Genomic DNA, 24,877 nt, shown 5'->3' with positions numbered 1-24,877 from the left:
TATTGCCCATGAAGATGTTTGTGCCCACCTAAGTCAGAGACCGTCGTTTCCTTCACAGAAGCGTGGTGGCAGGGGATTGAAGCTGGCACACAGTTACATTCCTCACAGCACTGGTGGGTGGTACAGCACTCAGAGGATATGGGCGTGGCTACCATGGGCGGAGTATATTGTAAAGCCAAGCAAACAGGTGGCTCTCTAGAGCTCTTAAGAAAAGATACACACATTAGATTAGAATTGTCTTCTTACTCCATTTTGACAACTGTCAGGGGTATCTGGGAAGTTGAGGGCTGGACTGAATCTCAAACACATGACACCAGCCTGAGCTGCAAGCCCTCTGCCCCGCCCCAAGTTCCCATCTAATTCCTCCCGCTCCTCCGATCGTCAGAATGTCAAGTCAGATTACAGCAAATAAGGGAGAGCGGCTTGCAAGTGTGGATCACCCCGCTGACCGCTGCAGGTCCGCCGAATGCAGAGCATGATGGGAAGGGTGGCCGAGTCAGCTGTGCCCAGGTTCTAGAACTTACCAGCTCACACACTTACCATTCCTAGAGTGGGCACACCACTGCTTCTGACAATGAATCTGCCCCTTATTAGAGGGTCCTCTCCCCTAAATCATCTCTTGTCTGACCTACACTCCCTTTTCAGGTGTCCCCCGGGGTGGGTCTTCACAGAGCTCAGCCTCCCCACACTCCTGCTGTCCCAAGGCCGAGGGCAGTGAGTGAGAGAACTCCCTGAGAGCTCCCCAACTCAGGCAAGGGAGGTCAGTTCAGTCGTCCTCTGAGTGACCGTGAGACAGAGACTCACACAGCCTGTCCACTGTGTTCAGGCCGCAGGCCCGGGGACACGGGAGGGCCCAGCCAGAGTGCTGAGTGCCCTGGCTGAGGTCGGGTCACTCCATGGGGTCGGGTGACAGCAGACAGGGCTGACACACAGAGGCGCCCGGCTGAGAACACGCCCTTATGAGCTCACAACCTCCAGCCAGAAGGGGGAAGAAGCCCAGATTCTAGACTCACCTGCCTTGGCCTTTGTAAAACTGCCCGGTGTCCTGACCTCGCCCAGGGTGTGTCCCCAGGGCAACGAATGAGCCTGCTCAAGGAGACACCCCCAGGTTTCCCATTTGAGGGGGTGTGATTCGCTCTTACCCCATCACTTACTTAAGGGTGTTGGTTAATCTGCATAAAAGACAGGTGACACCAAACATCAGCACAAATATGGTAAACAATAAGGCACCCCCAATGGCAATCAGAATCTTGGCATCAAACGTCATATGCGCACCTGGGCGGAGAAGTGCAGGCGAACAGTGACAGTGCCCCCCCCCCCCCCCCAGTCACGCAGCAACCTCAGTATGCTTCCTTCTTGGAGGTAGATCGAACCCCAAACTGCAGAGCCTTACACGTGTAAAACGGGTGTGTCTCCCGAGGAGGCCTGGGAGCCTGCCGACCCGGTGTGGGCAAGAGGGTTTATCTGTGGGTGAAAAGGGACTGAAAGGCGAAGGCAAAGAGGAGGCGGCCAGCAGAGAAACCGGAAAGAAACTTTTTCACAGGCAGTAACGTGCATGTGTTAGTACCAGACAGGCCTGCACTTGAGCGAATGGTCTTACTTCCAAACCCCTGGGTCTCATGAAATAATGTTCCCTGAGAGAGCGAGGACTGACCCCTTGCTGTCCATCAAATGTAAACATATTTTAAGAGTATAACTAGGGAAAAGACTCTTTCCCAAAATGTCATGCTGTGCAATGTTGAGAAGAAGCAAACCCATTTTGTTATGTTTTAAGGAAAAAGTTTTCTAATTGTCCATGGTCATGCCATCTCGTCGTTTAAGGAGATTTTAGGAGCCCTTGTCCCTCATTCTGTCTCTAGGAGACCATAGGTCTTTCTGCCATTTTTTCCTACTAAATCCAGTTTGTCTTGAAAAAGCAATTTGCTTGATTTAAAACTCAAACCGGAGAACCACAAGCCAGGGAAGAATAAACCATATGGACGGGTAAGCATACTCACTACAGGTAAACCACCCAGATCTGGAGGAGGGCCAACTATAAAAAAGTGTGTTGAAATTTCAGGGAACAGGGTGTAAGGCAGGGGTCCCCAAACTTTTTACACAGGGGGCCAGTTCACTGTCCCTCAGACCATTGGAGGGCCGGACTATAAAAAAAACTGAACAAATCCCTATGCACACTGCACATATCTTATTTTAAAGTAAAAAAACAAAACGGGAACAAATATAACATTTAAAATAAAGAACAAGTAAATTTAAACCAACAAACTGACCAGTATTTCAATGGGAACTATGCTCCTCTCACTGACCACCAATGAAAGAGGTGCCCCTTCCGGAAGTGCGGTGGGGGCTGGATAAATGGCCTCAGGGGGCCGCATGTGGCCCGCGGGCTGTAGTTTGGAGACCCCTGGTGTAAGGTATTTTTCCCCACCAAGAAGGAAGGAAGGGGGCCAGAGCCGCAAAGTGTGGAATAATAAACGGCTTTATTGAGTACAGAGCGTACATCTGGCCGGCAAGGTTCCCTGGCCCCGAGGAAAGAAAGATGGAGGCTAGAGAAGTTGCATGGATTAAACCGCGTGGGAGATATTTAAAGGGTCCCTCTAGGGAAGTGGAGCTACTATGACGAGGTGAAATTTCACTGGCTGGCAGACGATCGCTTCTTTCCAAATGGTTCCTGGGAAGCTTCCTTTGGCGGGCTTGATTGTGGGCAGTCCTAGCCAAAGTGGGCGGGTCTGAGTTCTCCACATGACTATCCCTCTATCCACCAACCTTACATTCTGACCTTTTGTGTTAAATAGAAAAAGGGCGCTGTTTTTTCGTCTGGCTACTTCCTGCTGAATAGGGGTGTTGTGGGGAGGGGAAGATTGGAAGGTGGTGGCTTTGAGGGGTGTCAGGAGGAACATCTGTTTGGCTGTGACTGGAGAAACTTTGTGGATGCGGTCCTGTAAGGATTTAAAAAAAAGAGAGGAGTAATAGGGGAATTTGCAGGGTCCAGCCTTTTGGTGAGCTGGAGATGGATGAAGTCCAGTGGTTCCGACTGCCAGTGGTCCTATAAGGAGGCAAGCTTGAGGCAGAACTGCATGTCAGGAGTGGCGTAAAAAGGGGAAAGGAAGAGGTTCCCATTCATTCCCATAACTGAAACCTGTGAGGGAACTAGAGGTCCAGAGTATGAAGGTAAAACAGAGAAGGCAGCCCCCATGTTCACAAGAAATGAGATGGACTGACTTACCAAATTGTTGCAAAACCCTGGGTTCTCCAAGTCCAGGCTGTGTCCTAGGAGTTCGAGCGATGCACCCACCTGGTTGGATTGGCCTTCCATTTGGGCGGCTTGTCCTCCACATAGAGGTGCTGAGGAAAAAACCTGTTGCCCAAAGGGGCAATCACTCCGCCAGTGACTGGGCTGCTTGCAGTCAGGGCAGGGCTCAGTGGGCAGCCACCGGCAGGGGCCCTGCCGGGACCAGTGGTCCTGCCTGCCACACTTAAAGCAAGATGCTGGTGGCTCTGCTGGTCTCAGGGTTGCCACAAGAGCCAAGGTTTGGAGAGTTACCTTCTGCTGCATGGGGGCCTGGCGGAACAGGCCTGTTTCTACTAGTTGGGACCATTAAAAACTTTAAATGCCGTGTTCACAGGTTCCAGATAGGGGCTTGGGGGTTTGGGAATAAGAGGAGGAGGGCTCATGCAGAGCCCAGCACCCAGATCCCGCAGGAAAAACGCTGGAGCCAAAGGCAGGACAGGGCAGGAACTTCCTGTAAGAAAATTGGGGTTGGATGTCCTGAAAACCGGTGTAAGAGCCAATGCCAGGCTGAGAAAGGCCTGACGGAGGCGGGACTAGAGAACACAGTGAAGGGAGGGGCCCCTGGCCAGCAGGGGAGGAGAAAGAGAAGGTAGTAGATGGCGAATAAGAAACAGGTTTTTGCGAAGGGAGGGGAGAGAGAGTTTGGAGTCCGTGGAGAAGGAAAGATTAGGAGTAGAGGTTTTAGGTAACGTTTCTCTGGCCAGAAAAAGGGCCGTGCCTTGGAATAGGCAGCACAGAGATTAAGGACAGGTGCGCGAATAATTAGGAACCGTGTATGTAAGAGATCTCCAATCAGTTCCCAGATTTTTTGGCAATAGTTAAATTGGTGAGGGTGTTAACACCGAAAGTCCCTTCAGGAGGCTAATTGAGTGGGTTCTGTGGCCTGGCCACAGCGGAGAAGAACAGTTTCTTCTTCCTTAGGGAGGGAGATTCCTGTGTGCTCACAGCTGCCCTCAGTTCTCAGAGTGGTCAGACCTGAGCATTAGCGTCCTAAAAACTCAAGGTCCAGCCACGGATGAAAGTGGATGTGCTTGGGGCCCTGGCCGGTTGGCTCGGCAGTAAAGCGTCGGCCTGGCGTACGGGGGACCCGGGTTCGATTCCCAGCCGGGGCACATAGGAGAAGCGCCCATTTGCTTCTCTGCCCCCCCCCTTCCTCTCTCTTTCTTCCCCTCCCGCAGCTGAGGTTCCATTGGAGCAAAGATGGCCCGGGCGCTGGGGATGGCTCCTTGGCCTCTGCCCCAGGCGCTAGAGTGGCTCTGGTCGCGGCAGAGAGACGCCATGGAGGGGCAGAGCATCGCCCCCTGGTGGGCAGAACATCGCCCCTGGTGGGCGTGCCAGGTGGATCCCGGTCGGGCGCATGCGGGAGTCTGTCTGACTGTCTCTCCCTGTTTCCAGCTTCAGAAAAATACAAAAAAAAAAAAAGAAAGTGGATGTGCTTGGGGAGACCTCCCCAAGCACACGCTCACTCGGACAGAAAAGAGTTCCCTGACGTAGCTACGGTTTTGGACAGGGAGTCTCGGAGAAAGAACTGAGAGGAAAGCTGGAGGCAGGGGACTTACCGCACTGTGCGCCTAAGTGGGTGGAAGTCGGAGATCCTGGTACTTTCTCCTGGTTCTTTCTCAGAGGGGAGGAGAAAGGAGTGGTCCTTGCAGACTTCTAACTCTTTCCCGGGTTTCGGCACCAAAATGTAAGTTATTTTTCCCCGCTGAGAAGGAAGGAAGGGGGCCAGAGCCGCAAAGTGTGGAATAATAAACGGCTTTATTGAGTACAGAGCGCACATCCCGTCCGGCAAGGTTCCCTGGCCCCGAGGAAAGAAAGATGGAGGCTAGGGAAGTTGCATGGATTAAACCGCGTGGGATATTTAAAGGGTTCCTCTAGGGAAGTGGAGCTACTATGACGTGGTGAAATTTCACTGGCTGGCAGACGATTGCTTCTTTCCAAATGGTTCCTGGGAAGCTTCCTTTGGCGGGCTTGATTGTGGGCGGTCCTAGCCAAAGTGGGCGGGTCTGAGTTCTCCACATGACTATCCCTCTATCCACCGACCTTACACAGGGTAGTCGGTCAAATCTGTCACTTGGGCCTGACGCGTGTGGTGGTGCAGTGGACGGAGTGTCGACCTGGAACACTGAGGTCACTGGTTCAAAGCCCCAGGCCTGCCTGGTTAAGGTACATACAAGGAGCAACTACAGGTTGATGCTTCCTGCCCCCCCCACCTTTCTCTCTCTCTCTCTCTCTCCCCCTCCCCTCTCTCTAAAATGAATAAATAAAATCTTTTTAAAAAATATGTTATTTGGGAAAGAGGGATCTATTCATCTTTGTTGGGAGGAATTAAGGTACAAGGTTGAAAAGCTCACTTTGGAAGCACAGCCACTGTCCAGCCCCAACTTCTCTGCCACGGGCTGTGTGACATCAACTCCCTGCACACCAGCCCTCTTTCTCAGAGTTCCAAATTTTGTTCCAGCTGTACTTAGATTTTAGTGCCCATGAAATAGAAATACTATTTTTTTTTTCATTTTTCCAAAGCTGGAAATGGGGAGGCAGTCAGACAGACTCCCGCATGCGCCCGACTGGGATCCACCCGGCATGCCCACCAGGGGGTGATGCTCTGCCCCTCTGGGGCATCGCTTTGTTGCGTCCAGAGCCATTCTAGCGCCTGAGGCAGAGGCCACAGAGCCATCCTCAGCACCCGGGCCATCTTTGCTCCAATGGAGCCTTGGCTGCGGGAAGGGAAAAGAGATACAGAGAGGAAGGAGAGGGGGAGGGGTGGAGAAGCAAATGGGTGCCTCTCCTGTGTGCCCTGGCCGGGAATCGAACCCGGGACTCTTGCACGCCAGGCAGACTCTCTACCGCTGAGCCAACCGGCCAGGGCCAGAAATACTATTTTGAATTACTTAATTCTAAGTCTTCACCCTTTCAGGTCTTATCTCGCTCTAATTTTCAAAATTTGCTAATCAAAAGCAAGTTTCATATTCTAATTTTAAAAGAAAAGAAAAACAGAGATGCGGGGAGGCTAAAATCCTCTCACACTTAGAAGTTCAATTATAGAGACTGGCTAGACTTTGTACTGTCCTATGGAGCCAGGTACTAGGACACAAGGGTATGCTTGCTCCTTGACAATAGATTTTCACACTTTACAAAAGATGTTAATGAACAAAATATAACTGAGTAAATGTGAAGACTTCATTGGCTTTATTAAATAATTCATGATTTGGGTGTTATCTAGCAAATGGAAGATACAAGATGGAAAGTTTTTCATAAAAAAATGAAACTTGCCATTTGCAACAACAACGTGGATGGACCTAGGGGTGTTACGCTAAATGAAATAAGTCAGACAGAGAAAGAGAAATACCATGTGATTTCACTTATATGTGGAATCTAAAAAACAAAATAAAACAGACTCAGATACAGAGAACAAACTGATGGTCGCCAGACGGGACAGGGATGGATGAAAAAGATGGAAGGGATTAAGAGGTACAAATGGCCAGTTATAAAAATAGTCACAGGGATATAAAGTACTGCACAGGGGATGTAGTCAGAACATAGCTATGTACAGGGACATGCAGGTACTAGACTTATCGTGGGGACCCCTTAGCAAGGCTGAGAACCAGAGAACAGCTGAATGAGAAAAGATGCCAACAGCAAGATAAATCAAATGTTAGAAAGACCCAGAAAGGATTGAAAGCAGCCATCATAAAACGTTCTCAACAATCAATAACAAATTTTCTTGAAAAACCAAAAATACGGAAAAACCAGCAGAAAGTGGAAGGTGTTACAAAAAAAACACCAAATGTAAATTATAGCACTAAAAAGTAGGTTTACAGAAATTAAAAGCGAACACAAACCTCACTGGGTGGGCGAAAGAGTAGATGGAGATGACAGGGTTGAATCAGTGAACTTAAGGGAAGAATAAGAGAATACACTCAATCTGAACAAAAAGCCTCAGGGACCTGTGGGACTATAACAAAAGATCCCACATGTCATCAAAGGCTTACAAGGCCAGAAGAAAGCAAATGGAGCTGAGTTTTTGCAGAATAGCTAAAACTTCCAAATTTGGTAAAGACACACCATTTTTCAAGTACTGAATGGAAAGACATGCCAATTTCAAATCATATACCCAGCAAAACTATCCTTTGGGAATGAAAGGTAGAAAAAAAGACATTCTCAGATTAAAACAAAACAAAAAACCCTCAAGAGAATTTGTTCTGAACACATCTAGTCAGTCCTTAAAGCATAGTGAAAGGAAAAATAAAGTGAAAACAGCTGACAGTGACGGGGTTGGGGAGGCGTATTTCAGCTAGGACGGTTAGAAAAGGCATTTCTGATTTCTGAGGAGGGGACATTTCAGCAGAGACCTGGGAAAAGGAAGGATGCAGAATGAGGAGGTGTATTCCAGGCAAAGAAAATATTAACTATAGAATTTTGAGGCTGCCACAGGTTTGGTGCGTTCAAGGCACAATAGAAGGGCCATGTGCTGTGCTGGAGAGGGATGCATGGGAGGGGGGAGTGTCGGCAGGAGATCAGTTGGAAAAATGAGCCAGGGACACAACCTGGTGGGGGTTTCAAGTTCCAGTAAAAGGTCTATAGATTTTTCTTCAGCCTGTTATAGAAGACCTTTGGAGGGTATCCGTTGGATTTTAGGTAGGAACCAGGTAATCTGGCTGCAGAGCCCGTGCTTTTAAACATAGACCAGCAGTTCCCAAACTGAGGATGCAGCCACGTCGACTGGAGGGCTTCGTGAAACACAGATGGCTGGCCTCACGCCTAGAGCTTCTGATTTAACTCATCAGAGGTGGGGCCTAAGAACCTGCATTTCCAGTAAGCTCCCTCCCAGGAGATGCTGATGCCGCTAGTTTCTGAACCAGACTCAAGAGCCACAGCTCAATACGGTCATGTGCCGCGTAACGACATTTCCCAGCCAAGAACAGACCACATATACGACGGTGGGCTGTAAGATGACAACGGAGTTGAGAAACCTGAGTGACCCTGTAAGCGTCATAACACTGCACTTATGTACCTGTTAGTGGTGATGCTCATATGAACAAATCTGCTTTGCCAGGTGTACAGAATGTAGTGCATAGAATTATGTACAGTACGTAACACCTGGCAACAGTAATAAATGACAGTGCTTTAGAGTATACTCTTTCCACTTAGAAAATAAAGTTTGAGCCCTGGCCGGATAGCTCAGTTTGTTAGACCATCGTCCCGATACTCAAAGGGTGAGGGTTCGATCCCTGGTCAGGGCACGAGCAGAAAGAGATCGATGCTTCTGTCACTCTCAAATAATAAATAAGTGAAAACAAAGTTTGCTGTAAAACAGTATGCCATGTTATGCCAGCAGCAGCCTCCTGTATCTCATGTTTACTATGTATCTCGATTGCACCATTTCCTCTTGTGCTCAATCTCGTTTGTCTTATGCAGGAACATGCTGTACAGACTGTGGCCTCGGAGCAGCAGGCTACACCGTACAGCCCTGGCGTGCAGCAGGCTGGACCGTCTAGTTGGGACTGCACCGTGATGTTTGCACAATAGACTCACCTAAAGACGCCCTTTCTCAGGACATATCCTCACTGTCAAGTGGCACATGACAGTAACTGCCTCTGAATAGGACTTCCCTTCAGCACCTAAGAGAGGATCTAGAAGAGAACAGGAACTTTCAAACTTACTGGAATCCTACTGACATTAGGAAACGTGTGTGCCGTTCTTCCTGTTTAAGATAGGGAGCAGAAGGAAAGAGGGAGGGAAAGGGTTAACACTCACTGGACATCTCTCTACCAGGCCAGTTACAAACTGCAGACAGTAGACTGAAGTAGGCTGTAATATTCCCCATTTCACAGACAGGTAGTTTCTTGAGTGAATATACTTCTTTTTTAGCTGCCAATATATTACCCTTCAGTACACATACAACAGTTATAATTTCTGAACATTAAGTCTGCCAGTGAGAACTCTATCTTCTTGAGTCATATGCCTCAGCACGTCCCACTTAAACATCCCAGGAAAGGGCTCTGAAAGACCTCTAGCAGCTCCAGAAAGCAGAGCTCCCCCTACTGGCTGGGCTGAGGTAAAACAAGACAGTTTCATTTGCTTCAATCACTAACTCAACAGCAATAATTCCAAGAAAAGACCAGTTTTGATTTTTACTTTCCTATCTACAGCTATAATATGACAAAACATAAAATTAATGGCCCTAATGTAAACTAATTTTAGAAATGACAACATATAATTTTTATTGAAATCAACAATATAAAATGTAATTTGGTAATCTGAAATTAAAGGTTGAAAATCTTAAGTACCTGGTTTTTCAATAACAATCAATTATAGAAAGAAAAAAAATCAAATACTCTTTAAGCATTTTTTTCATATCCCTAAAACATAACCTGTTTGTATAAATTACAACAGTATTTCAAATACACATACAACACATATTAATGAACTGTATTAGAAATCCTTAAAAAGCTTAAACATTGAAACACCGAAGTAATTTCTTATAAGAGTGAACAATACTGCAAACAACTCAGGACCCATCAAGGTCACCCTCAGCGTACAGTACTGGATTTATAATCACAAGCACAGTTAACACAAATGCCGAGGTCACTTCATGTAAGTACGATGATGAGCCTCCAATGACATTAAATACCTGCTTTGAACTGGGGGTTTTGGCTTTGTAATAAATATGTAATAAATATCTGCAGCACCCTGTACGCGCTGAGCACTTATCTTTCTCCATTCGAAAGTGCTTCCCCGGAGTCACAGTGTCTCAGAGGCGTCCCGGGGGGCGGGGGGCTGGGGTTCCGCAGCAGGTCCGTCAGCAAAGCGATCTTATCATCGATGTGCGCCTGCAGTTTCTGTACTCGCTGGTCGATGTAGTCCGTAAGTTTCTTTTCCATCAGCTCCATATTTTTAGAAAGAATCTTTTCCAAGTAGGAGCAAACAGGTTGCTCTCCCATTCTACAAATAAATTTAAAAGTAATAATATAGTAATTATCTCTGGTATGGAAACAAAACAACCAAACTACCCAACAAGCAGCCGACATACAGCTTTCTGCTTCACATTAAGCCCATCATCCCTTTGAATTAACTTCTGTACAAGGTACGAGGGTTAGATCAGGGCTCACTTTGCGCACTGGATACCCAACTGCTCCAGCACGTGAGCTACAGACTGTTCTTACCCCACTGCGCCCCCATGGCTCCGGCGCCACTGCCACTTGGTCAAAACCAGCTGAGCATGTTTGTGTGGGCCATTTCTGGGCCCTCAGATGTGTCCCACTGATCTGTGTATCTGTCTCCCTGGCAGTGCTCCAGAGTCTGGAATATTCTCGCCATGGAAGACTTGACATTGGGAAGAGGGATTCCTCCCATTTTATCATCTGTTCCAAGTTGTCTTAACTATTCTACCTCTTCTGCCTTTTCTTATAATTTAAAAAATAATGTTGACTATGTCTACAAAAAAATCGTGGGGTTTTAGTAAGCATTACGTCAATTAAGCCTCTGTATTAATGGGGAGAACTGACAACTTTATTAGAAACTAAATTTGTAATTAAAAAATTTCCAAGAAGGAAATATCCAGGCCCACTGATTTCATTGGACAATTCTACCAAACATTTTAAGAACAGATAACACCAATTTTACATAATCTGTCCTAAAACATAGAACTCATTTTACGAGGCCAGTATTACCCTGATATAAAGCTAGACAAATACAGTATAAAGAAAAATACCAATCATTTCTTCTAAATAAGATGCAAGAATACTCAACAAAATATTAACAAATCAAACTCAGCAATGCATCAAAAAGAATTATACCCTTTGACCAAGTAAGATTTATCCTAGGTATGCAATGCTGGTTCAATTTTGAAAATTGATTTATCGTATTTTTCGCTCCATAAGATGCACCTGACCATAAGACACACCTAGGGTTTTAAGAAGGAAAATAAGAAAAAATATTCTGAACCAAATGGTGTGTTAAAATATTTAATAAAATACCATATTTTTCGCTCCATAAGATGCACAGGTGTTTTCCCCTCCACATTTGGAGGGAAAAAAGTGCATCTTATGGAGCAAAAAATACAGTATTCCCCATATCAATAGACTATAGAAGAAAATTCATATGATCATATAAATTGACACAGATAAAATATCCGAAAAAATGCAGCACCCATGTATGACAAAAGAAACTCTTGGGTGACTAAAAATTAAAGTGTCCTGAGTCACGGTCCTAAGCAGTCTGACTTATTCCACCTTTTACAATCTGAACGTTTGCTGTGTGATGTGCAAAGATTTTTATTTGTAAAAGGGAAGATCTGAGAGGAATGGGGCCATTCCATCTTAGTTGACCCAGAAGCCGTTTTTAAATGTTTAGTTTTTATTATTTTACTTTTTTGTTTTTTTGGAGTTTTATTTTTGCTGCATCACATCCTGAGTAGTTAGCACTGAAGCAGGCTACCAACAATGAAAGATTAAGGTTATCTTTCTATACCTTTACTGAACAGGAACCACATTTTTTTTCAATAACCCCTCAAATTTCAATGCTGTTGAAGACATTAAGAACATTTCAACCAATACAACTACCTCCTTTTACATGTGAAAAAAAACAAGCCAAAAGATTTAAACAGCCTGACCTGTGGTGGCATAGTGGATAAGGTGTCCACCGAGAACGCTGAGGTCACCGGTTCGAAGCCTTGGGCTTGCCCGGTCAAACCACATGAGAAGCAACCATGAAGTTGATGCTTCCCAGTCCTCCATGCCCCCACCCCACATTTCTTTCTCTCTCCTCTCCCTGAAATCAATAAAAATCTTATTATTATTATTATTATTTTTACAGAGATAGAGTCAGAGAGAGGGATAGACAGGGACAGACAGACAGGAACAGAGAGAGATGAGAAGCATCAATCATCAGTTTTTCGTTGGGACACCTTAGTTGTTCATTGATTGCTTTCTCATCTGTGCCTTGACCGCAGGCCTTTAGCAGACCGAGTAACTCCTTGTTCGAGTCAGTGACCTTGGGTCCAAGCTGGTGAGCTTTTGCTCAAACCAGATGAGCCCGTGCTCAAGCTGGCAACCTTGGGGTCTCGAACCTGGGTCCTCGGCATCCCAGTCCGACACTCTATCCACTGCGCCACCCCCTGGTCAGGCTCAATAAAAATCTTAAAAAAAAAAAAATCATTTGGCCTGGCCAGGTAGCTTAGTTATTTAGAACATCATCCAATATGCCAAGGTTGTGGGTTCAGTCAGGGCACATACAAGGGTCAACCAATGAATGCATAAATAAGTGAAACAACAAATCAATGTTTCTGTCTCTCTCTCTCTTTCTCCCTTCCTCTCTCTCTCAAATCAATAGATAAAAATATAAAGGTAAAAAAATCCTTAAAAAAAGATTTAAATAAGGCAAAATAGTTAAGCCAGGACAATGACTGGAGTGCTGAATGCCAGTCTAGTGCAATATTTTGATACATGACTATGTAAAGGATAGGGAATATACTAAATACTTAGCCAGCCTTCAATCAAACCAGGACTGCCAAAAAATCAGTATCATAAGATCAGGGAACAAGAGCCTGTACACTATAAATAATCATAAGCATAAAAATGTTTTGATGACTGCAAAATTAGCTTAAGTTAAACATGACATACAAAAAACAATGTTATGATTCATTTGATACAATGAGGCAAAAAATGTATTTATTATGTTTCCCACATCTCTCCAGTTATACAGATAACTTTCTACTCCACCAATAACACGCTAGTTCCCTTCATAGAATGCCTGAGATGTGCTCAACACCTCCAGTTTAGGAACTTCTTTCAAATCAATCCATTCTACTCTGTAGAATACTTATTTCCTATCTGTATTAGTGATAAAATGTAAAAAAGCTCCTAAAATTATGTCTCAAAACATTTTTGGCTAGTAGTTACTGAGGCAAGTATGCTTCTCCCCAGCTGATTCTCCCACCCACGAACCCTAAACCACCTGGTCTTAAATACTCACGCAGCACCGACGACGCCTTCACTGGGCTTGGGGAGGGGTCCCAGCCACTCGGGGCTCGGTCCCACATGGAGACGGTTAATGTGACCGCACAGATTCTGCAGGAGAGGCAGCAGCTCCGAGTCCGGTCTACCTGAGCTGTCGCCAGCTCTCTTTGGGAAGGAGGAAGGCGCTGCCTTCTTCAGATCACTCTCAGGAAGGGAATGGTTTTGCGGCACAATTTGATACTCTTCGGGCTTTGTCACATTTCCTCCACCGGGTGGCTGTGCACTTTCATCGACGTAAGCTTTTAAGTCTTGAGTCAGGGCCCCAGAAGTCAGTCCTGTTCTAAAAGGAAAAGGTGTGGAGGATGACCTGGGGAAGGCTCCCGACGCAGACGACGACCACAGGTCAACCACTCGCTGGTATGCAGCATTTCCCAGAAGCGACTGCAGCTGCTCGCCGAGGGGCCTGCAGTGCTAAGGATGGTAGATAAGCAAACATTATTAGTAGTACAATAGTAATAATGACAGCTAACTTTTGGACTAAATTAGAATCAGGCAATGTACAGTCTGTCATTTGATCTTCAAAACATATACAGGACGTAAGCTACAGTTGCTGTCCAGTATCAAGTTAAAGGCAACTTGGCCAAAGTTAAAGGCAACTTGGCCAAAGTTAAAGGCAACTTGGCCAAGGTCACACAATTAATGAATGGCAGAACCAGAACATGAACCAGGCCACCAAACTCCAGAGTCAGTGTCTTAATCACTTGACTGTAGTCTTTCTCAAAGGAAGTATTAAAACTTAGTCTTTTTTAAAATTATTTTTATTTATTCATTTTTTAGAGAAGAGAGAGAAAGAGAAGGACATGGGAAGGAGCAGGAAGCATCAAATCCCATATGTGCCTTGACCAGGCAAGCCCAGGGTTTTGAATTGGCAACCTCAGCGTTCCAGGTCGATGCTTGATCCACTGTGCCACCACAAGTCAGGCTCAAAGGAAGTATTAAAGTAAATACTAGCTTACTTAGTAAAATTGCACTGAAATATTTTAATATTTCCACTACAAAGGCGTTGTGATTTATGGCCATAAAATGTAGCAGTCTCAATTGAGCCACAATAATTGGTCATTTTCATAGAAGTAATATATATCTGTCTACTTTCACATTTGGTAAGCCAACCTAGGGATAGCTTTAACAACTATTTCTTCATGGAAGATATACTAGGTATACACTCAAAGCTTGATGTTCAATGAATAAATCTGCGATATTTTCAATGACTAAACAGGCTCAGTGACTAAAATGAGCTACCTTTGGGCGCTGTCTGCTTTAACAATTTGTAGGTTATGTTTTATGTCCCTTCATCCTCTCATTCAGTAACATTAAATGACAGCTGTTTACTGGGGACTTTGATGCAGATTCCTATTCAGTTATTCCAAATTGGTGAAGCAAAAACTAGCCTGCAAATTTGAACTTCAAATACAAGAAGTCAAATTAACAAAACTTGCAAAAAACAGCAACAGAGACAAAAACACAAGTAATCCTCGGTCTGTGGAAAGCAGGGAGAGGTCTAGGCTCTCCAACACCGCTCCCCGGCCCCGACCTTGCCCTGTGGGACAGGCCCTGTCAGCTAAGAGACGAGGTTCTACGATCCGTGTGGTTACACCACTTCCAAAGAGGGAGTAGTTTGGCTCAGGAAACATCTCTCCTTTATACTCAATATTAAGAGTTACATGGCTCGGCCCTGGCCAGATGGTTCAGTGGATAGAGCGTTGGCCTGGTGTGTGGACGTCCCAAGTTCGATCCCTGCTCAGGGCACACATAAGAAGCGACCATTTGCTTTTCTCCCCCTCCCTCTCCTCCTTTTTCTCTTCTCCTCCCTCTCCTCTGCCCCTTTTGCAGCCGGTGGCTCGACTGGTCCAAGCATCAGCCTTAGGTGCAGAGGATAGCTTGGCTGATTCGAGCATCTGCCCCAGATGGGGGCAACCAGTGGATCCCGGCCAGGGCGCATGCGAGAGTCTGTCTCTCTAACTCCCCTCCCCTCACTTGAAAAAAAAAAGTTACACGGTCTACATGACATTTTCCAGGGAGACATCCCACAGATTGCTGGTTTGTTAACAATAAGTAATCCTAGAGAACCAGGTATGTCCTGTAAGCATCATTCCACAGACAGGGCCTGCCCACAAGGAAGAAATCTTTTATTAGCATGTTTAAGAAGATTTAACAGGATCACCTTCTTTCTTTCCTGTGTTTCTGATGTTCACAGCACCCTCCCAGGCACTGCTTTAGTCACAGCTAAACCTCAGTGTCCCCAAGTAGCCTCCTCTCTCGGGCTTCACGTACACGGCTGGGGGAAGGGATCAGCAGCAACCTGCAAAAAAAATGAAACTAGATCACCAACTTACACCATTCACAAAAATAAACTCAAAATGGATAAAAGACTTAAATGTAAGGCGTGAAACCATAGCATCTTAGAAGAAAACATAGGCAGTAAGCTCTCCGACATCTCTCGCAGAGATATATTGAATATTTGCTGATTTATCTCCACGTGCAAGGGAAATAAAAGACAGGATAAACAATTGGGACTATATCAAACTAAAAAGCTTTTGCACAGCCAAAGACAATAAGAACAGAATAAAAAGACAAACTACACAATGGGAGAACATATTTGACAGTATGTCTGATAAAGGGTTAATAACCAAAACTTATAAAGAACTTGTAAATCTCAACACCAGAAAGACAATCCAATCAAAAAATGGGCAAAAGAGCCTGACCAGGCTGTGGCGCAGTGGATAGAGCGTCGGACTGGGATGCAGAGGACCCAGGTTCGAGACCCCGAGGTTGCCAGCTTGAGCGCGGGCTCATCTGGTTTGAGCAAAAATTCCACCAGCTTGAGCCCAAGGTCGCTGGCTCTAGCAAGGGGTTACTTGATTTGCTGAAGGCCACGGTCAAGGCACATATGAGAAAGCAATCAATGAACAACTAAGGTGTTGCAACGCGCAATGAAAAACTAATGATTGATACTTCTCATCTCTCTCCATTTCTGTCTCTGTCCCTGTCTATCCTTCTCTCTGACTCATTCTGTCTCTGTAAGAATAAAATAAATAAATAAATAAATTTTAAAAAAGAAATGAATAGACACTTCTCCAAAGAGGACATACAGATGGCCAATAGGCATATGAAAAAATGCTCAACATCACTAATCATTAGAGAAATGCAAATTAAAACCACAATGAGATATCACCTCACACCAGTCAGAATGGCGCTCATCAACAAAACAACACAGAATAAGTGCTGGCAAGGATGTGGAGAAAAGGGAACCCTCCTACACTGCTGGTGGGAATGCAGACTGGTGCAGCCTCTGTGGAAAACAGTACGGAGATTCCTCAAAAAATTGAAAATCAAACTGCCTTTTGACCCAGCTATACCACTTTTAGGAATATACCCCAGGAACACCATCGAATGGTTCCAGAAGGAGAAATGCACCCCCATGTTGTGGCAGCATTGTTCACAATAGCGAAGATCTGGAAATAGCCCAAGTGTCCGTCAGAGGATGAGTGGATTAAAAAGCTTTGGTACATATATACTATGGAATACTACTCAGCCATAAGAAATGATGACATCGGATCATTTATAATAACATGGATGGACCTTGATAACATTATATGGAGTGAAATAAGTAAATCAGAAAAAACTAAGAACTATATGAACCCATGCATAGATGGGACATAAAAATGAGACTCAGAGACATGGACAAGAATGTGATGGTAACAGGGAGTGGGGTGGAGGGGTGGGGAGGGGGCCAGGAAGGAGAGGGAGGGAGTTGGAGGAGGGTAGGGGCACAAAGAAAACCGGATAGAAGGTGACCAAGGACGAGGACGATTTGACTTTGAGTGAGGGGTATGCAGCATAATCAAAGGTCAAAATAATCTGGAGATGTTTTCTCAGAACATATATACCCTGATTTATCAATGTGACTGCATTGAAAATAATAAAAGATTTAAAAAAAAAAACAAAAAAACGCCCCGCACGCTTGCTCTCCTTTCCCTCTACAACGCCAACATGGAGCTAGCTGTCCAGGCCACGTGGCCCCACTGCTGCAGCCCACACAGCCAGCCTCAGGCTCCGCTGCCACACGCCCACCCGCAGCCCCTCCTGCGCGCTCACAGGCCCGATCACGGACGCGGTCTCTCTGCACAGACTTCTCCTTCCTGCCGGCTCGCCGCCCACAGATGGCGTGCACAGGGTTTCTTTAAAACACGGGTGGGAAACCCCGGCCGACTCTCCAGACAGCGCGCAAAGCCTTCGGTGCCGCAGCCCCGTCTGCTTTACCCTCCGTCACCTCGCTCCAGAGAGAGGGGCTTCTGTTCATCTCCCAGCTATCTCCTGTATTTTCCGGCAGCGCGGATTTACTCTGTGCTATTTCCTGTCTGTGAAATGACATTCCTCCAAATTGACTACCTAACCCACGCCTACTCCTTTAAAGGCCTAGAGAAATGAGACGACAGACTCCTAAGGACAGGATACACAGACCTGACCTTTGGCTCTTCTGAAGTGCTGACAGCGCCTTGTTTACTGAGAAGGCGCTTAGTAAATACTTGCTAAATGAGTGACTAAATTCTTTAAAAACTGTGATGATGTGTAACAAGAATATTTTGTAGGAGGTTAGGTCTCCAAAATGCGATTTTTACCAAAGTAAATAGGCGACAGGCAAATCAATAACGAAAGGCCAAAGAGAAAATTTAAGTCACTACATGGTACAAAGAGCCACGATTCTGAAATTTTTTGGTATCTGGAAAAAATCCACTTTGACTTACCTGCTGCTGAACTCGAACCATACTCATCAGCTGCTGAGCTCCAGGTGACAACTTGGACCCCATGGACTCCATGATGGTTTGGACCCTCTCCAGGTCTACCCTTGATCCTAACGCAGGACAACCTGAAGAATGTGCTGACACTGGTCTCACCTGTACCACAACTTTACTGACGAGCACACACTGCTTTTCTTTTTTTTTTTTTATAATAATTTTATTTTTTTAATGGGGTGACATCAATAAATCAGGATACATATATTCAAAGATAACAAGTCCAGGTTATCTTGTCGTTCAATTATGTTGCATACCCATCACCCAAAGTCAGATTGTCCTCTGTCACCTTCTATCTTGTTTTCTTTGTGCCCCTCCCCCTCCCCCTTTCCCTCTCCCATCCCCCCCCCCCAACCACCACACTCTTATCAATGTCTCTTAGTTTCACTTTTATGTCCCACCTACCTATGGAATAATGCAGTTCCTGGTTTTTTCTGATTTACTTATTTTGCTTCGTATCATGTTATCAAGATCCACTGCTTTTCACCAAAGGAGAGCAACTACTGTCAAACAAAAGTTCAGGGAAATATAATATTACACAATGACCACTATTCAAGGTCCCTTTTTTGTATAAATAGCAATAGTGAAGTATTCAGGAAGGTAAATATAAACTTTAAATACACTTTCTTTTCAAATTTTCCTTAAAATTGTAAAGGTCAGCACTTACAATTTACTATCAGACTCAGAGAACTATTTATGTAAAATAAATTTCTATCAGACTCAGAGAACTATTTATGTAAAATAATTTTCTATTTATTTATAACTGCAAGGAGAGGAGATAGTGAGACACTTCCACATGCACCCCGAATGGGACTCACCCGGCAACCCATCTTGGGCCAATGCTTGAATCAACCAAACTATTTTTAGCACCCGAGGCTGATGCTCTGTCCAACTGAGCTATCCTCAGTGCCCAGGGCTGACCTACAATGAATGGAGCCACTGGCTGCAAAAAGGGAAGAGGGAAAAAAGGGGAGAGGAGGAGAAGAGAAACTGAGGGTCGATTCTCCTTTGTGCCCTGACCAGGACTCGAACCTGGGCCAGTGATATGCCAGACTGATGCTTTATCCACTGAGCCAGCCGGCCAGGGCCAAGTCAGTCTTTTAGAATGTAGTATAAGCGAAAGTAAAGATGGTCTAACGTTATTTGCTGATGCATACATAAAAAGGATGAGGTTAAGGATGATTTTCTAATTAATCAAAAGATTACTCAATTAGCAGCAGTCGAGCTTGGAACTTAGCTCTTTCGGCTTCAACAGCGGTGTCCTGACCAAGGCTTTATGCGGCTGCATTTCATCCATGTTTCTGAACCAAGAGACAGCCCACGTATGATGTGGACAACAGAGTAGCAGAGTGGAAAGGGAAGAGGCCTTAGGATGAAACCTGAGTCAGGAATAAAACGAGGAGAGGTAATAATGCCTGACCTGTGGTGGCGCAGTGGATAAAGCGTCCACTTGGAAATGCTGAGGTTGCCGGTTCGAAACCCTGGGCTTCCCTGGTCAAGGCACATATGGGAGTTGATGCTTCCAGCTCCTCCCCTCATCTCTCTCTGTCTCTCCTCTCTCTCTCTCTGTCTCTCCCTCTGCTCTCTAAAATGAATAAAAAAATAAATAAAAAAAAATAATGATTTCACTATTATCCAAGGTCACTTGGCTAGAATTAATATTCTTGGCTTATCACCTCCAGCTCAGAACCCTTACTCTATATCTCAGCCACCTCACAAAAGTTCACCTCTATGATATTTTTCATGCTCAAGATACCAGTCCAAATTCTTTTAACTTCTAGATGCTCTTCTCTATAACTTCTCTTATTCCCCTCCATTTTTTTTGACATAACAGAGCCCAAACTACTGTGCTTATCTAGACAGTATAGTTTTATAGAAAGATACCAGGAACAAAGTTGGACTACCTTTATTACCAAACCAACAGAAAATAAGAACAAATTATAGTGATGACTTACCTTGATTTTACAAGCAATAGCGAAGGACTCCAGTTTTAAATAATTTTTGTAGAAAATAATTTCATGTTCACTAAAAATAAAATAGAATTTAAATTAGTTTTCTTACCATTTTTAATAGTTATATTTAAAAATGAACTGTTCCTAGGCCATGACTTAAACCCTGAGATTTAATTTGTCTAGCAAGGGACGAAGAGCTAAATGGCGACCCTACTCAAGTGACTTGGTAGCAATCACTGTGTCCACTCTCTCAACATTTGTGAGAGAATTAAATGATGATATATATACAAAGCCATGTAGTACAGAGCATACAGTGAAGCTAAATAAATGTGGCTTTTATTTTCAATATGCACAATATATAAAATAGTCCACATATTACATTATACCAGGGGTCAGGAACCTTTTTGGCTGAGAGAGCCATGAACGCCACACATTTTAAAATGTAATTCCGTGAGAGCCATACAACGACCATGTACATTATACATTATCCAATAAAAATTTAATGTCCCGGAGGACAAATGTGATTGGCTCCAGCCACCTGCAACCATGAACATGAGTGGTAGGAAATGAATGGATTGTAATACATGAGAATGTTTTATATTTTTAACATTATTTTTTTTATTAAAGATTTGTCTGCGAGCCCTGGCCGGTTGGCTCAGCGGTAGAGCGTCGGCCTGGCGTGCGGGGGACCCGGGTTCGATTCCTGGCCAGGGCACACAGGAGAAGCGCCCATCTGCTTCTCCACCTCTCCCCCTCTCCTTCCTCTCTGTCTCTCTCTTCCCCTCCCGCAGCCAAGGCTCCATTGGAGCAAAGATGGCCCCAGGCGCTAGAGTGGCTCTGGTTGCGGCAGAGTGACGCCCAGGAGGGGCAGAGCATCGACCCCTGGTGGGCAGAGCCTCGCCCCTGGTGGGCGTGCTGGGTGGATCCCAGTCGGGCGCATGCGGGAGTCTGTCTGACTGTCTCTCCCCGTTTCCAGCTTCAGTAAAATACAAAAAAAAAAAAAAAAAAGATTTGTCTGCGAGCAAGATGCAGCCACATCTGGCTTGCAAGCCATAGGTTCCCAACACCTGCATAATACTAAAGAGAGATAAGGGTAGAATCTTTGTGTAAGAGTCTAAAGAAAAAAAATCAAACTCAAACAGGATGAAATATGGATTAAATAGGTCCATGTGGCACCCTCTTGGGCCCATGAACCATTTTCAATGGCTTCCCCTCCCCACCAAAAAAAGTGTTCAAAGTTTCAGACTGACTGTCAAATTAACTTTTGGAAAACAGACCACTGTGAGCTCATGGAGAAAGCCAGGAAGCTGCACTAACAGCCACACTAAGACACTAAGAGCCTAACTGGTACAACCCTCTAGTTGTCTCCTCCCTATCAGCTCCGAAAGTCCCTACTTATAACAATGAGAAAGCTGACCAGATTGCCTTAAAGATCCCCTAAAGGTCTGAACTTCTATGCCTGCTGGAATGTTTTTATCTTCTCTCCCCTAATGCATGACGCCAATGTCAGGGAATCAATAAATAATGCAGAAACTGATGAAAATAAAAACACTATGTCAGAAGAACACTTGCACACGCATAAGTCACACACCTGTTCTCCAGAACATTACAAACATTCTGACCCCTACTGGTTCCACAGTACTCCTCTCCCATGTACATTTCCATATTTCTTGCTGAGCTTAAAATGCCAACGGAAACGATTTCTTCACCTCCGTTTGGGTCGCATCTCAGGTAGAGGAAGCAGGGGCTTTCATCCTGGCCGTTCAGCCTCCTTTTCAAAACCACCAGATCCCGGCTGAGAAGGAAATTGAGACCATTACACAGTAGAGTTCTCTGAACACTGGGACTACCCCACTTGTTAGGCCATAGGGGTTGACGTTTTGTCCGATTCGTGTACATTTTCCTTTGAAGTCCCAGAGCTTCGCAGTGCATCCAACCGATGCTCACTACACAATGCATTAAAAACAGTGTTTCAGACGTAGGGCTTCCGCTCTATTTCCCTCTTGACCTCTACACTCTTAACAGTAATGGTCTGTGCAGTTAAATAAATACATGAACTAGACAGCTCGTGTGAACAAAAGAGCAGGTCAGAGGTAGGAGGCAGAATGGAATAAAGGACAAAAGAGTATCGTTTTCAAAATTAAGAGGACGGAGACTGTGACTGTTAGAATATGATTCACGCCCCTTGGTCGGCAGGAGGTTTGGGGACAGAGGCGGGTTCTGGTTTCGACCTGCCGACAGGAGGCGGGTGCGACGGAACGCCGAGTCCCCGGTCACCGCCCCCGCTCCCGCGCCCTCCCGCACGCACCGGTCGCCAGCTCGGCCCCCGGTCCCGGTCTCGGGCCCAGACCCCGTCCCCTCACAGCTCCCCCAGGAGCGTGGCTGTCACCGAGCAGCAACCCCGTCCCCGCCGGCCCAGCGCACCCCGGGGCAGGCGGCGCCAGCAGCTCTTCCCAGTCCAAGTCCGGGCGCTGAGACCAGCTCCGGTGACACCGAGGCTCTGGTCTAGGGCCCCACATGCGGCACCCCAGGAAGAGGCCAGAATGGGGCAGCGGGTCAACCGCCCATCCCCAGTCTCCGCCTGCCACCTCCAGGCTAGGCCACCTCCAGGCTAGGCCAGGTCAGCCCCGGAACCTCTCTTCCGGAGCTTGAGTTTCCGCCCGGGCCAAGGGGAGAGGATCACGCAGAGCAACTTCTGGCTCATCCATTACCAAAACCAGTCCCCGCGGTTTCTTGACCTACAGGGAGAGAACCAACTATCATAGAAGCGCATGCGCGCGCTGGTGGGCTTCAGCAACCGGGTTCAAAACCAACCTGGGAGGCGGAGCTTGCGCACTGATAAGCACTTCTTCGTAGCGCTGGAGCTGTGCGCAGGCGCAGTGCGGTGCACGTGGGAACCGGTTGTGTATTTGGACATTGTCCCTGGAAAAAAAGCAGGTGATGGACGAGGTTGCTCTGTGGATATATATATATTATATATGTATATACCATGGTGCTAGATCGGTGGCTGGCAAACTTTTTCTGTCAAGGTCCAGATAGTATTTTTATAGCATTTGAACTGTTGACTGCGTTGTGTGCTCATTACCCAAAGTCAAATGCTACAGAAATGATTGCCTGAAACCTATGTACTCTTTTTTTTTTTTTTTTCTGTATCCCTCCGAAGCTGGAAACGGGGAGAGACAGCCAGACTGACTCCCGCAAGCGCCCGACCGGGATCCACCCGGCACGCCCACCAGGGGCCACGCTCTGCCCACCAGGGGGTGACGCTCTGCCCCTCTGGGGCGTCGCTCCTTTGCGACCAGAGCCACTCCAGCGCCTGGGGCAGAGGCCAAGGAGCCATCCCCAGCGCCCAGGCCATCCCTGCTCCAATGGAGCCCCGGCTGCGGAAGGGGAAGAGAGAGACAGAGAAGCCCGTGGGAAGTGGAGAAGCAAACGGGCGCTTCCCCCACGTGCCCTGGCCGGGAATCGAACCCGGGTCCCCCGCACGCCAGGCCGAGGCTCCACCGCTGAGCCAACCGGCCAGGGCCAACCTATGTACTCTTATTGATTAATGTCACCCATTAAATTTAATTTTTAAATTAAAAAATGTCCTGATAATAAATATTGAAAACAGAAAATAGAGAAAAATTAAACCCAAAGCTGGTTCATTGAAAAGGTCAATGAAATTGATACACCACAAGCAAGGATGACAAAGGATATGAAATAAATTACCATATGCAAATATGGAATATGGTATATGCAAATAAAAGACTGAGATATCACTAATGATTTCACAGAAATAAAAAAGAATGAATAAAAGGTGAATCACCTCTGTGTTTTGACATCTTAGATGAAATATAAACCAATTCCTTAAAGGTATTGCCTTCCAAAACTTCAGAAGAAATCAGTAACTCGAATAATCCCATAACTAGTAAATGAAAGTTACAGTTAAAAACTATTCAGGAGCCTGACCTGTGGTGGCGCAGTGGATAAAGTGTTGACCTGGAAATGCTGAGGTCGCCGGTTCGAAACCCTGGGCTTGCCTGGTCAAGGCACATATGGGAGTTGATGCTTCCAGCTCCTCCCCCCTTCTCTTTCTCTGTTTCTCTCCTCTCTAAAAATGAATAAATAAAATAAATAATAAAAAAATATTCAGTAGTAGCCCCAAGTGGTTTCACTGACAAATACTACCAAATAATTATGGAAACAAATTTTACATCAGTTCTTATAGAAAACAGAAGAAGAGAAATTATTCCTAACATAGTTTTAAGCCCGAACTACACTATTACTAAAATCAAAGGAATTACAAGAGAACTGGAGACTAATATCTCTCATTAACATAGATGCAAAAATGGTCAACAAGTGATAGAAAATCAAACACAGCAATATATAAAAAGAATAATATACTATGAACAAGTGTGTTTCAATCCAGAAATGCAAAGCTTATTATACATTCAAAAATTTATAAAGTATTTCACCACATTGACAAAAGAAAGAAAACCATTTTGTCATTTTAATGAAGGAAAGTAACACAATTTAAAAATGTTTTGTATTAAATTTATTGAGGTGAGGTGACATTGGTTAATGAAATTACATAAGTTTAAAGCATACAATTCTATAATATCATATATATCGTCTGTAAACTGTATTGTGTGTTCACCATCCAAAGTTGACAAAAGTTAACATCCATTTAAGATAAAATGTCCTTGAAAACTTGAAATAGAGGAGAACTTATTAAGCAAAATAAAGTGTATCTATAAAAAGGTATTGTGGCCTGACCAGGTGGTGGCACAGTGGATAGAGCATCAGACCAGGACACAGAGAACTCAGTCAGGTTCAAAACCC

At 45.3% G+C, this 24,877-nt stretch overlaps 1 protein-coding gene and 1 long non-coding RNA gene across 2 annotated transcripts; both read right to left on the bottom strand.

Annotated features, from left to right (window-relative positions):
• Window positions 1–2,458: 2,458 nt before the first annotated feature.
• Window positions 2,459–4,335, bottom strand: LOC136310539 (uncharacterized). Its single transcript, XR_010726583.1, has 2 exons — window positions 3,224–4,335; window positions 2,459–2,936 (listed from the first exon to the last, which is right to left on the bottom strand). It is a non-coding gene; the product is annotated as an uncharacterized lncRNA (long non-coding RNA).
• A 4,810-nt stretch (window positions 4,336–9,145) lies between these two features.
• On the bottom strand, window positions 9,146–22,970 carry LOC136311183 (ATPase PAAT-like). Its single transcript, XM_066240395.1, is given in 9 exon segments — window positions 9,146–10,234; window positions 13,265–13,719; window positions 18,054–18,242; window positions 18,587–18,601; window positions 20,057–20,126; window positions 21,645–21,848; window positions 22,478–22,520; window positions 22,523–22,648; window positions 22,868–22,970. Coding segments are annotated over 9 exon segments (1,440 nt in total). The 3' UTR covers window positions 9,146–9,999.
• Window positions 22,971–24,877: the final 1,907 nt, after the last annotated feature.

The sequence above is a fragment of the Saccopteryx bilineata genome, chromosome 7 (genome assembly GCF_036850765.1).
Source record: "Saccopteryx bilineata isolate mSacBil1 chromosome 7, mSacBil1_pri_phased_curated, whole genome shotgun sequence".
Classification (NCBI taxonomy): Eukaryota; Metazoa; Chordata; class Mammalia; order Chiroptera; family Emballonuridae; genus Saccopteryx; species Saccopteryx bilineata.
The sequence above is the reverse complement of the archived record's forward strand: the minus strand, read 5'-3'. Positions and strand labels throughout refer to the sequence as shown.